Genomic DNA, 14,111 nt, shown 5'->3' with positions numbered 1-14,111 from the left:
TGGAAATGATTATTCTCAATGCATGGCTTCTAACTTCATCACTTTCTGCTTAATAGCTGAGAAAATCTGACAGAAGTCTCAGGCTCCTGTTACTGAGACCGAAAATAGAGAAATTAATTATTTTAGGTTTTACCTTCCCATGTTTGCTGTACCTTAACCTGAACACCCTCCTTTTCTCTGGTAAGCATTATTCAACTTGCTGTTGCATTTAAAAGAAATTACTTTCTTCTTTTTTTGACCCAATTCTCGCAAATATGCACCAGACAGAGAACTGGATTTCATCATTTCAAGTTCTATGATTTTTTTATGGCAGGCAAGTTCCACTTCCCAATATTCTTAAGTTTTTACATCAACAATTGAAAGGCCCTTTACTGGTGTAGCTGCTGACTTGTTACGTTTGGATGTCTCAGAACCACTGGCCACCAGATAGTACTCCTTCACTTAGAAGTTTTTTCATAGCATGTTACAGACCACTGACCTACAGCTTTGCTATCATTGAATTGCTTTCCTGTAACGCATGATGAACAGCAACCTTATAAAAATTAGGAGACAGAAAGGTAAAAGGAAGATGAAAAAGGAAATTAAAAGCAAAAACCCCAAATGTTTACTTGTGGGACACCAGTTCAGAGGTCTGACCACAGCAGAAAGCCATGCCTGTACCTGGAAACACACCAAGATTCTCATGCCTCAACTGCAGAGGTCAGGCACACTATGGAACAGGCCTGCTTGCTGTATTCAGTGATGTTGATTACTGTGAAACCTTTTAGGATGCTGTGCAAATCATTATTGCAAGAAACAGCACTACCACCTTAAAAGCTTCTTTGCCTGCTTCACAGCTGAAAGAAACCAGATAAATAGCCCTATACAGCCTTAGGTATGACATTCCTTTGGTCACAGCTTTCTCAGAGATTGTGCGAAAAAAAGAATGCCATGAGCACAACAACTGCAGATGTCTTCTGTGATCTGCCCAGTACCCAATGTCTGACAGCTGAAGCAGAAACTGAATTTCATGATTCACTTTGCTGCTCACAAAGAAGTGCTTTACTTCTGCCCCTGGGCTTTCCAGTATGGAAAGGGCAGCGCCCAGAAGCCGCAGAACCTTACGAGCATATAAGCCCTGCACAACTAGGAGGCGCCTGGATGCTGGTAGTGATGCCAGCCCCCATGTGCAGAGGTGAGGACAGCTGTGCTATGGAGAGAGAAGCTGGAGGAGTTCACATGCACCACTCTAGGTCTGTCCAGAAAAGTCAGAGGCAAGTGTAGCTTTGCTATACAACCAGTCCTATATGGAGCATCAAGAAAGGCTAATAAACGGAAAAAGGAAAAAAAAAAGTGGTAAAAAAAGCCCCTCACATTTCAAAACACACCTGTCTGCTTACTAAACATTGTGCTAAGTGGTATCTGAGAAATAACAATTAAGAAAATTATTGAGGAAAAGAACCAGGGCTGGATTTCAAAATAAAAGCATTGGAATAAAACGTTTCCCTGTACAAGCAGCAATGGTTTCACTGAGCCTTCCTCCCCATCTTTCTCCTCTCAAGAGGATGTAAAAATATATAAATAAATAAAATAAATCAAGCCCTTCTCCCCATCCCACAGGTCCCAATCTTGCTTAGAAATGCAAAGGTATTATCTGCACACACAGTGGCTACAATGGTTATGTGGATAGCCTCACTAAAAGTCCTCCCAAGAAATCCACTAAAACGGATAGTTTGCATACAATATCATTTATGCTCATTTCTAACATCTAAACTATTATTTCTTGCTGTTACAGAAAAGGACTAAGTATTGAACAACAGCTGTGCTTCCTTTTGTTTCTCAGCTTTTATCATTTTCCACAAACACACAACGTTATACAATAAATAACACTTCACTCAGACCAGTGGGACGGAGTCCAGTTAAGACTCTCCATTTCCCTACCCCTTACATTACCATACTGGTCACCTCAGTCTCCTACTGTAGAAGTAAACAGATGAAAATAAATTAAGCATTTAAATCACTATGTTTAATGTAAGAACATTTTTACATCTATATTGCACTCTCTTTTCCATAGCACACATGACTGCACAAACTGCTATCTTACAGTATAGAGAACACAGTCTTTTTTGTGTCCTATCTTCTGGAAGTATCAAAATGCTTCTTAAGAGTGAGGGTTTTCCCTTCAGAATTTATTTTCAAAATTATTCATTTATCTCTACCACACCTATAATGCCTTCTGCCATTTTGTGTGCAATCATTAATTACAATAGCAGTTCTCTAATTTTAGCATGGAGGAAGAACAATGCTCAAGAACTCATTCTCTGTCCATCAACAGAAGCCATCAAAATTACACTGAAAATCAAATGGGATAGTTTGCAAAAGCAATTTAATGACATTTCCAACATGCCTGGATTCCACTGAGCTAGAAAGATGGCAAGACCATTGTTTGGGGCATTATTCTGGCATTTTTGATTCCTGTCGCATCCAGTCCAGGAAGCTCAATGACACAGCACACTGCTGTCACTATAGCTTACAGTGCCTTCTCAGCCCTCCAAAGCAGCTTGCAGTGTTTCTGAAATGTCAAAGTTGCTGACTGCAGACTGCCAGACACAATGTATAAATAAATAATGTAGAAATAATGTATAAACAAATGTATTCTTTTAATAATCAAGTCATACCTTCACCATTTGCAAAAGTACTGTCAAATTTAAGCCACTAAGAGCCTTTTTTTTTTTTCCTCCTTTTTTTTCTTTTGTTTACAGTCCAAGACTAACCACTGGAAACTTACTGGTGATATTGATATGAATTCCAGCAATTACTTGTTATAACACAGTGATTTGTCTGAAGTAAAATGAGCTAAAGGGATTCTGAAGATGAGGGTGAACGTCTGATACTCACTTTTTTATTAAGTCACTGGGAGCTGTGGCGAAAACAGCACTGTGCAAACATTCAAAGGAGAGTGTAGCTCATCTCTGGCAGAAATCTTTTCATTTCCTCTGTCTCTTCCTATCTTCTACCAGTTCTGCCTTATTATTACTTTGATATCAACAGAAAAAGACATAATTAGGCATGCTTATCTTTGAGAGAGCTACAGGCTTTACAATTCTGTCCCATTTACTCTCATGGCTATGAACTCAACCAATCACTATTACACAGCTCTTTCCAGAGCCCCCGTCAAACCATGGAACCACGAAGGAGCAACCACAGGAAAGCATCAGTAAAGACGAATATTCTATCAAAATATAGGATTGTGAATACAGGTACAACAACCACGCAGGCACAGATATCTGCTATTTTCTCTGTTTCCTTTTTTCCCCCTTGTTTCTTCAGTTTTATTGGACAGGGAGCTATTTACACAGACAAAATAAAACAAAACTAGGTCTTTTCATCTTATAGCTGCTGTGTTGGAACTAAAACAGGGAGACGGACTAAATGACCTTTTCCTTTTTCCATTCTTAAAAGAGCTTCATGAGGTGATGTAAAATAATGTAACTTCACTGAAGTCCATAGAACTCTGTTGGTTTACACTTTTTGTGTGTCTCACTCACTGGATCTAAAGCAGAAGTATATGAAAATAGAAGAAATTATTGAACAAACTCATGCTGGAAAAGTGCTGATGAAATGTCTGCTAATATAAAACTGCATGTTTAGATCTTATCATGTTCTTGGGAATAGTAAACTCATGCCATCCAGAGGGACCTTGACAGGCTGGAGAGGTGGGCCCATGCGAACCACATGAAGTTCAACAAGGCCAAGTGCAAGGTCCTGCACGTGAGTCGGTGCAATCCCAAGCACGACTATAGGCTGGGCGAGGAATGGATTGAAAGCAGACCCGAGGAGGTGGTCTTGGGGGTATTGATTGATGAGAAGCTCAACATGAGCCAGCAGTGTGCGCTTGCAGCCCAGAAAGCCAACCGTGTCCTGGGCTGCATCAAAAGAAGTGTGACCAGCAGGTCGAGGGAGGTGATCCTGCCCCTCTACTCCGCTCTTGTGAGACCCCACCTGGAGTACTGCGTCCAGCTCTGGGGGCCCCAGTACAGGAGAGACATGGAGCTGTTGGAGAGAGTCCAGAGGAGGGCCACAAAGCTGGTCAGAGGGCTGGAGCACCTCTCCTATGAGGACAGGCTGAGAGAGTTGGGATTGTTCAGCCTGGAGAAAAGGCGGCTCCGGGGAGTACCTGAAGGGGGCCTACAGGAAAGATGGAGAGGGACTGTTTATCAGGGAGTGTAGTGACAGGACAAGGGGTAATGGGTTTCAGCTGAAGGAGGGTCGATTTAGATTAGATGTTAGAAAGAAATTCTTTACTGTGAGAGTGGTGAGGTACTGGAACAGGTTGCCCAGAGAGGTTGTGGAGGCCCCATCCCTGGAAGCGTTTAAGGCCAGGTTGGATGAGGCTTTGGGCAACGTGGTCTAGTGGAGGGTGTCCCTGCCCGCAGCAGGGGGGTTGGAACTAGATGATCTTTAAGGTCCCTTCCAACCCAAACCATTCTATGATTCTATGATTTTTCTCAAAAAATATTCCTCATATATCCCACTCATAAAGTTTCCGCTTCAGATTGTCCAATTTTGCATGTTGCAGACTTCCACTATCATTTGTTTCATAAGGATGTAATACTAAAGCATCCTTTTAACTGAAATAGTGATTTTTACACCAGTTATGAAAAATGTTGCTATAGCTCTTTTTTTTTTTTCTAATTTTGGCCATGCAAAACAAAACATCAGCTGATTTTGAAGCAAGTCTGGCATTTGTATAAGGACTTTGTTCTACTCAGCTTAAACTTGTTGTTAATAGAATTCATAAAACTATTTTCATTTCACAAAGCATTTTAGAGCTTCTTATTCCTGTAATTTAAAACATTGAGCTATTTTGGGAGGGACAGAACAGGGTAGATTCAATTTAAAATTATTCCACTGCTATGCATTCGTAGCTAAACAAAACTTTAAATTATGTATTAAGAAAGCACTAAATATTAAAAAACCCTGCCAAAACCCAGGCTGTATTAGTTGAGTGCAGGGAAAAACAGTGCTGTAACAGAGGGAAAAATTCCCACCTCAGTCTGTGGGATAAATGCCTGCCAGTGAGACTGTCACCGCAATTCAGGAATAAAAGAAAATTCCTTAACACCAATTTAGCATTAAGAAGCAGGCATTTCCTTTTATTGCAGCACTGGGTGTCAGGAGGATAGCTCCTCTAATCAGGCACACCTAACGCTGGTTCTCTTGTCATACACAGATATTACAAAGATTACAAAGTGGTGCACTCTTTATTACAATAATTGGTTCATATTTCTTCGCCTAGTATGCAAACTAGAACACATGCTCAGTTCCTTTCTCCACCTCTATCTTTTGAATAGGTCGTATAATTTGGGTAGGGGGCTTATGGGTCAGTGGTTGTGGGGACCCTGGCCCAAGTTACCTTTCCCCTAGCTTCTCAATACTTCAGTCTCAGTAATTGTTCACTATATGCCTCAGGAAGATAAGGATGCTCCTGGAAGCAATTAGCGTCCTCCCTTTCTGAAAAGTAGGTACATAAGGACCTTGAAGTGTCTTGTAGCTCCTTCTTTTCATCACGATGTATAACAGATGCTCATTCTAAGAATCATTAGCCTTCTACCTAAAGAAACTATTCGTTGTTACTTATCACCTACAATACAAGTAGGCCTTCGTTACAGGCCTATCTTTTTGGCTACAAGACCACATCAACAACATAATCAAATAAAGAAAATTAAATAGGGATGTAGGATCTATTTTTATTAAATGTTTTTTTGTAATCTCAGCTTCAAAATTCAGCTATTTGGTGAGAATAAGTCAACAGTTGCAGGATATTCAGCAGACGTGAATTCAAGATTTACTGTGTACTTACGGAAATTCACTTTTCCACTTGCTCAGAGAAAATAAATATACAATAAATAGTAACAATTAACAAATAGGCAGGTAAATATATTATCATTACAACAAAGAGTTGATAAATGGGCACGGTATTTTGGCTAGTGATTTTCCATAAAATCTTTTTGTACTACTGATCTAATGTAATGGCTGAAATTTCTTACAAAGGAGACTCTTCACCTCTGCTGCTTGCAGGGAGGCTATTTGCTACTGTTAGTTCACACAGAAGCATTTAATATTTGCAATCCTGCACTAAAAGCCAAAGCTGGTTCCACTGGACAGCTAGAATTTTCACATCCAGATGACAAACACACTCACTACACCCTGCTCTTGTACGTGCAATGAGATAGTGACTCTTTCATACTGATAGTGTGCAAGACAGGACAATTTTTTACTTCTAGTCAGCTATGAGAAAGTCAGACACATTTTCATTCATAGTCATGATTTAAAAGACAGTAATACATGGGCTACATACACATCTGCCAAATATGATTAACTTATCTTTCTCATTAAAAGCCTGTTACAAGTAACCTTCACAACATTGCTCTTCCCCAAATTAAAGTTACACACAAAGGGGTTCATCCAACCAAAAAAGGAATAAGTTCTCATCAAAACAAATCTCCTCCTCTCCGCCCCCAGCAGCCTGCCCTTAACCACACAGAGCATAGCCAGTGTCACATTTCCAGGCTGATATCGAAACAAGCTCTCAAGTGCAAAATTGCAGAAGTAATAGACAGTTCATGAAGTTCACTGGGGACTTGGTTATGGTCATCAATTTTACACGAAAGGCACTCCTATATAACAGGAGCTGCTATCAGGACAAAGCTTTAACCTACCAGATCTATTGAAAAAGTTAGGACTTCTCCCTGCTATCAGCTATAGCCAACCATTACCTCCTCACGGTCCACCTGCTGCAAACGGGCCCAGCTGCGTACACAATGCAGTGCCTCTCTCCTCTGGCCAAAGACTCTAGGAACATGATGAGCCGTGCCCTGCCTGTTCACGCAATGAAGGCAAAACATAAACCGCATTAGATTATCACCCAAATAACCCCCCTGAAAATACAGACACCTCCACACCAACACAACACCTGGAAAACCCTCCACGGAGGAAAACTTCACACACCACATCAGGTCCTTTCCTGATTGGCTGGCCTTCTCTGGAACGTTCCAGAAGGGGGTAGAGCAGCCAATCACATTGCTTGGCTCTCCTGAGGGATTGATCTCTCCTCATACCAGGCAGCTGGTGAGCCCTGCTGAGGGGGGGAAACTTCTGAGGACTTGCGAAACTGTCAGCATCTGCCAGCACCTCTCCTCTGGCTGGCACCAGGCCATACCAGCCCTTCTGAGCCACAGGAAGCTCTGGAGAAGCTGCTGCTACACAGTGGGGCTGGCAGCATGGCCAGGACAGGCTATGGAGGAACATTGCAGGATGAGACAGCGGTAGGAGAGGGGCATCGCAGTGCTGAGGGAGGGCTGTGTGGGGTGGGGGCACAGAGATATCAGGGTCCCTCTGGAACCCCCTTGTCAGTACTGGAGCAATGCCTGCTGGTGGTTGGCAACCAGGCTAGTCCAGATCTCCCTTTTCCTCTCTGCTTACCGATAGTGGTCCTTGACATTGGGGTAGGGACTGAGAACTTGTGCCTAAACTCTGCCTGCCCTTTCCTCACTCCCCTGAAAATGGCCCATGTTTCTCCTCAAACTGGGAGAGCTGCATGGAATCTACTATGAATTCTGAAGAACTGCCAGGTAGGTCTATTTAAGTAATCCTCCTCCCTCAAGGAGGAGGTTGAGCTTGAACTCAACTAAAATTTCTTAAATGTTTTCCCCAGAATTCCTTTTTCATCTAGGAACAAATAGGTAAGTCCCAAACTCAGCCTTTTTGTTTGGAAATGTGTGAATATTTCCTGTAGATATGGGCAGCAGAACAAATGGTATGGTACGCTCACATCAAAATGCTCTGGCTTCATTCAGCATTAAACCACATCCTCCTGTCCCTGGTCATGTGCCTGATTCCTCCCTTTGTTGCAGTGACTCAAGTCCCACACAGCACTATTAGGAGAGCAGACATGGAGCACTGTGGTAGACACAGGTTACCAATGAGGGGAAGTGTTGCATGGGAACCTAAAGCATGTTTTTCCATAAAGTGCAGCGGTAGCATAAGCAGATGTTGCTCCTGAATAAGACATTTTCACATGTACGAAACCAACTTTTTACGCAACCTAACACCAAAACTATTTGAGTTTCTGCAACAGATGTTCGCTTCCTCTCACACCCCCTCAAACTCCAAAACTTTCCATCCAGAAAGAAAGGCTTCCAAAGAAGCCCTCCTGCTTTCTGACCATCTCAGTCTCAGAGGAAAGGTCCTACTAAAGACAGGACTTTCACAGGAAGTAGCCTGGAGAAACATGTTCCAACCAAAGGTGAGAAGCACCACAGACAAACCACCTTCGGATCTGAATTCAGGTGTTATTTCTTTACTTTTGCTTGGTAAGGTAGTCATGCATACAATCCTTTTGTTTGTTCAGACATTAATCTCTATGAAATTGGCCAAGCTGTATCTTTTGCAATCTGAGAATAATAATGAAAAGAAAGTTATTTTCATTTGTTCTTTTAAGTAATTTAGAGGCAGTGGAGTGCTATAGCAAGGAGAGTTCTGACAGAAAAGGTGGCAATTTCGAGTGTATTCCCTGGCAGTTGGTTAAACCTGTCACAACCTATTAAAATCCACACATGAATTCCATCTGTATAGCTGTAGACCAAACGGTGTAGGCTGGCTCTTTCCTGTCAGTTGTATCAGTTCCCACTTTACAGAGTTTTTTTAATCTCTCCCTTTTAACAGTTCAGCGCCGGTTAGACTGTCCCTAGCAGTACAGGCTCTGATGGGGCACGCCCCGAATCGTTAACATCCGTCAGACGGAACGGCCTGGGAAAAGTGCTGGGAGCTTCACGCTAGCACGGCCGCCCCGACCACTGCCGGGAGAGGCTACGTGTGCTTCTCTCCGGCGGAGGGGTCCGCGGCCACTCTGCGCGCTGCGGTCCTGTGGCGCGGAGCGGCTCTGGGACACGGCGGGGGCGGAGGGTGCCGCACACTCCCGCGGCGGGCGATTTGGGCGCGCGGCGTTCCCCCCTCCCCGCCAGCCAATTGGCCGCTTCCTTTCATTTGCAAACTGCCGCTCCGCGCGCAGACCGCACTGGCGGGCACAGCCCTGCGCGCGCTCCGCCGCGCTCCTAGCCTCGCGCGCCGCCAACCTGATCGGCGCAGGATGTGGCTTCGCGGTGACGTCAGGGCCAGATGTTTTCCCAGGCCACGCCCCCGCAGGGGTCCGGGCGACTCCGAGGAGCGATAACGGGGAAAGCTTATTCTACTGTCACAACGCAATGGAAGGGCTGGGGAAACCGCATCGTTATTTTATTGCGTTGTCGAAAAAACAGCATTAATTCATACTCCAAGCAACAAGCTGCCAGTGCCAGGATCTATCTGCTCTTCTTTTTCTCTTCCATTGGACTTCCAACGCTTTTTTGATTTAGGGACGAGCTGGGTGTGATCGTCACGAACAAAGTGTGTTTTTGATGGCTGCTAGATCAGCCTTTACTTCTACAAAGAGATCCTAAGAAATAATAGAGGGAAAAGTCTGCTCACATAATCTTTTTAGAAAAGGGAAAGAGCAGTGCTGTTGGGTTTTTTCCTCTTCTGTTTGGATTTCTTTTTAAACTCACGAAAAATGGCAACAGCAGCATGTGTGGATCATTTTGCAGCAGAGTGCCTTGTTTCTATGTCCAGTCGTGCTATTATCCATAGTCCCAAAGGGGACCCTGATCCCCAACCTGATGCAGCAATACCTCCTTCATCAAATGGAGAAGATAAGCGAGAAGTCAGAGAAATCGGGAAAGACAATGGATCATCATTACTTGTGGTAGCTAGCATTTTAGCAGATCTGAACCAGCATGTCCCAAACTCACCTGCTCTAAGGATGGAAGAAACGGATACCTTTGATATCACAGAACAAATACACATTTCTATTGCTCCTCAGGAGTTTGGGGAAGAAAGTGTGTCTTCGGCTGGTAAGCGTGGAGGAGGAAGAGCAGCCACACCTACTAGCCTGGCTGCAGTAACTGAGCCAAGCCCCAGACAAAAGAACAAACGCACGAGAAGCTGGACTGACCCTGGATCACCCCAGAAAAAGCACAAATGCCACTATGTGGGGTGTGAAAAAGTTTATGGCAAATCTTCCCATCTTAAAGCTCATCTAAGGACCCACACAGGTTAGTTACAATCCAGCCAGAAATTTATTTGTTACAGCTTGGTAATTAAAATGAATGTTGAAAAAACAAAACCAAACAAACTTGTATTTGGCCACCATTATGGTTTCACCTCTCAGAACTCAAGCTTGGGAAAACCAAACAACAACAAAAAAACCCCTCTGGGAATAAACCCTTACTGGGCATTGATTCAAAGCTAATGTTGCCCTTTTCTATTACTTAATGTCACAGGGAATGGTGTGGGGGTCATCTGTATGGATTGTACCGAGCTGTAATTTTTAGCTGCTAGCCTTCTCGTTCAGTGTGCCTTCTACTTCCCTTTCCAATGCCTCTTACCCTCCCCCATCTACTTTTTCCTACCCTATGCTCCTGTCACTACCTTTATACCAGCTTATCACTTTCCATGCAAGCATCAGTAATTTTGATATTTTAAAATTAAATGTTCTAGAGGCACCTGAATAACTGTGTCTGTTTCTTTCTTTAGCAGACACTTGTGTGAAAGTTAGAGTAGGCAGGAAGGCAGTTGAGAGGCTGAACATGAGTCACAGGGAGACATTTATCGTAACAGTAGAGAGAGGGGGACATGGGTAGTCTCAAAAAATGCTTTTGGCAGCTAGGTAAAACGAATTTCAAAATACATTTGAGTGCAAACACTAACTTGTTCTGATCATTGTTCAGTGTTTACTTCTTGGTGATGGCTTATCTGATCACTTTTTTGTTGCTATTTTAACTAGAGACACATAGAAAAAGTGGAAGTCTTGCAAGCACTGTGAAAGTTATGCACGGAAAGTACTAAGAGGGCCATCTTGAAATAGGCCCCATGACTTGCCAGACCTGGTGCCTCTGCCTGGTGCTGTGGAACAGGATGGCTTCCAGTCAGACAGGGAGCACCACAAACTGAGGAGACGGATCTCTGCTGAAGGCAGTGATCCTTACACATATGGAGAGGCACCACACTGACTAGAGCAGGCTTGTGCAAGCTGTTCCACTGAGTAATTTCAGTCAACTAATTAGTTTACTAAGATCCACGGTCAGTTCACTTATAAAGAACATCAAGAAAAATAGCCTCAGAACTAAACATGACTTAATGACTCTTGAACAGTTTTAGCTCAGAGGTGGCAGCCTCACCCACACCGGCCATACCTCTTCAGTGTGCCTTCAGCTTTTCTTGCTGCCTTCCCGAGATAAAGCAGGAACCCTTCTAAATTCAGGGTATGCTTTGCTCACTGTGAGAGAGAAGAAAGCCCCATCAAGTATAGGGATGGACAATTCCCTGTGCCACACAGCCAAAGGAACAGCATGTTCCTGGCACCCCAGGCAGTCTGCCCTGCTTTGCGCTGTGTAACTAATTTTTGCCTCCTTGGGAGTTTTGCAGAAAAGGTGCTTCCACTTGGCTTGCTCCATTAATTTTCAGTTCTTTTGCTTCTTATTTCTGGCATTTGCCATTGTCCTAAAAGTGAAAGATAAGTTTAGCTATGTTTCTGGGCCCCCAAATCAACTAGAGACTAAGAAGGGGAACTCCTGTCCCCGATAAAGAGAGGAGGGCTGGGCTATGCCCGCCCTGCGGGGAGAGGAGGGAGGGGACGGCAGGGCCGGGGGGGAGTGTCGCTCCGGGCTGCCGGTTGAGCCGAGTCATTCGGGGACGCTGGCTTGCCTCCAAGTTCTCTGTTTTTTTTTCCTTCCCCCCCCCTTTTTTTTTAACTCTTCATTTCCCGTATTTTTTCCAGGTCTGTAGGGCTTAATTGGTTATGGCTGTAGCAAATGGCACTTAGAGAAGACAGCGTGTGCGTGTCTGTGAGAGCTAGAGGAAAAGCAGGGAAGGGACTGGTTTTGCCCTGGGAGTGGCCGGACCCTCGGGGACTACAGCTTCTTTGTTTTCTTGCGTCTCTAGTGTCTGTGTGGGAAGCTTTAAAAAAAGCTGCCAAGTTTCCCTCCTCATTGGCAACAGGTCTGTCTCTGTTTGGATTGAGTTTTAAACAGGCTTAAATGCCTCTTACTCCTCTTGCAGAATGTTTTCTAAGGTGTTTGAATTTTTCTTATTTCTTTAAAAGAAGTTGCAACAGGCTTGGAAAAAGTTTATATGACACTAAGAGTTAAGCTAACAGAACAAGCGATGACTTCCAGAACTAGCAAATACCCAGTAATGGGTTTTACTGAACCCACATAATGGGTTTTACTGGTGTAGAACAAGGGGGTTGGGTCTTCTCTGCTTTCCAGTGGTCCTGAACTAGTTAAGTACCATGCACACATCAGTCTGCCCATCTGTCAAATGGATAGGGTGATGGCTATCCACCTCACCAAGCAGTGGTGAAAGTACTCCTAGTACACATGTAAGGTACTTAAAACAACTACCACAGTAACTCCCAAAGCTGTTTACTAAGAAAAAAATCAAAAACTTCTGCTATGGAGTGGAACTTCTTCCATGTGCTGTATGACTAGATGAGCTGGTATTTAGGGGTGAACAGAAGGCTAAGGACAGCACTGCAGGCTAGAAGATACTGACAATAGTGCTAGAGATTTGAATAGTGAAGTTTATGACTTGCTTTAGAAACTTACTTGTCCTTGTCTGCTACTATGCTTAGAAACTAAAGGCTTTGCTTTTCAAGCTTGGAGGAAGGATAGACTACATCGTTTGGCTTATGGTCTAGCAAAGAGATACAGAGCCTTCCAAGTACTATTGGGCCAAACCCAGCCCACATTGGTAGGGAATGAAAGCTGGTACTATTTTCCAGCTGTTTGGTGCCCTGTGTGAAATCCTTCTGATAGTTATAGCCAGATTTCAGTGCTCAAATGTCCAAAGCAAAAACCATAGTGCAGAGGATGCTAATTATGCTATTTAAAGCAGAAGAAACGAGATGCAACAGCCAAGGAAGCAGCATCTGCCTTTTGTCCTTAGGCCCTTGCTCCTAGTACAGTGTTTTAGAATAACATTCTCTATTAGACCATAATGTGCTTGAGCAATCCATAGTTTCTCATATTTGGTACACAAGCAGTTAAGCTATCTCAGCCTTATGAATGTTTCATCTTTATTAAATCGACAAACCCTTGAACCACACAGAAAACATTAGTCACCAAAATCTTTGCTGTTCTCTCCACCAGCTTTCAAACCCTTCCCCTCCCCCTCTGTTTCTTTTCATGTTTATGTTTTCCACCCTGCTCTCTCACTGGATGTCCTGGAGTTCGACATGATCATCAGCCACAAAGCTCTTGAAGTTTTAATGTTTACCAGAAGCTTATATTTAGTGTCAGTGGGTAGATGTCAAGTCCAAATTCTTTTCCACTGAGGTTCCCGTGGACCTCAGAAGCTGTGTTGTGATCCACAGATGCAGCACCGTTTGTCTCAGGCTATACTGATCCCATTGACAGAAAAATTTCACTGGCATACCAGTTTTAAAAATCCTCTCCACTCCTGAGAAAATTCCTAAACACAAAGGACTCTCAGATATGTGACAAAGTTCTCCTTCCTCTAAGCAGGTTTTCAGCATGAGGTCACTAGGAAGGTTTGATTATTCTCTGGAGTCACTATAAACCAGTTTGTCTCTTTTGATACACCAGTGGGAAAAGACAGACAGTGCAGAGCATAATAGCCATCTACAGGCTACAACCTCATAAAGCAGTCCAGGATTGCTATGTTCTGAGAGGGTGTAGGGAGCCCCAACTTACTGCATTCTCCTACATGTTTATATGTAGAGAAAAACTGACTGGATTTTGGGCAGGGATCACAAGAATCTTATGTATCACAGCCCCCACCCCCTGCCCCAAATCACTGTGGCCTCTCAAGCTTTTAGCCATCTTCATTAGCATGCCATCATGAACACAGGGAAAGCACAAAATAAACCTTCATTTGATACCATTGAAATGTGCTTCTAAACTTACTAGTTCTACTCACTAAGCAGTACACCATAGCACAGAAACAGCTCTTCAATCATCAGAACTAAATGTGTTTGCACAAATTCGCATAAGCTAAGGAGATGTGGGCACCAG

At 43.5% G+C, this 14,111-nt stretch overlaps 1 protein-coding gene across 2 annotated transcripts in view; it reads left to right on the top strand.

Moving 5' to 3' along the window:
- The first annotated feature begins 9,078 nt into the window (after window positions 1-9,078).
- The window catches only part of KLF13 (KLF transcription factor 13), a 35,181-nt gene continuing 30,148 nt past the window's right edge, over window positions 9,079-14,111 (top strand). Inside the window, exon 1 of one of the 2 annotated variants that reach the window (XM_054836814.1) lies at window positions 9,079-10,130. In XM_054836814.1, the coding sequence (XP_054692789.1) occupies window positions 9,590-10,130 (541 nt within the window). In that variant the 5' untranslated portion in view covers window positions 9,079-9,589. The remainder of the gene's footprint in view (window positions 10,131-14,111) is intronic. The other variant, XM_054836813.1, reaches the window with a different exon arrangement.

The sequence above is a fragment of the Grus americana genome, chromosome 10 (assembly GCF_028858705.1).
Source record: "Grus americana isolate bGruAme1 chromosome 10, bGruAme1.mat, whole genome shotgun sequence".
NCBI lineage: Eukaryota > Metazoa > Chordata > Aves > Gruiformes > Gruidae > Grus > Grus americana.
This window is presented reverse-complemented; position numbering and strand designations above follow the sequence as displayed.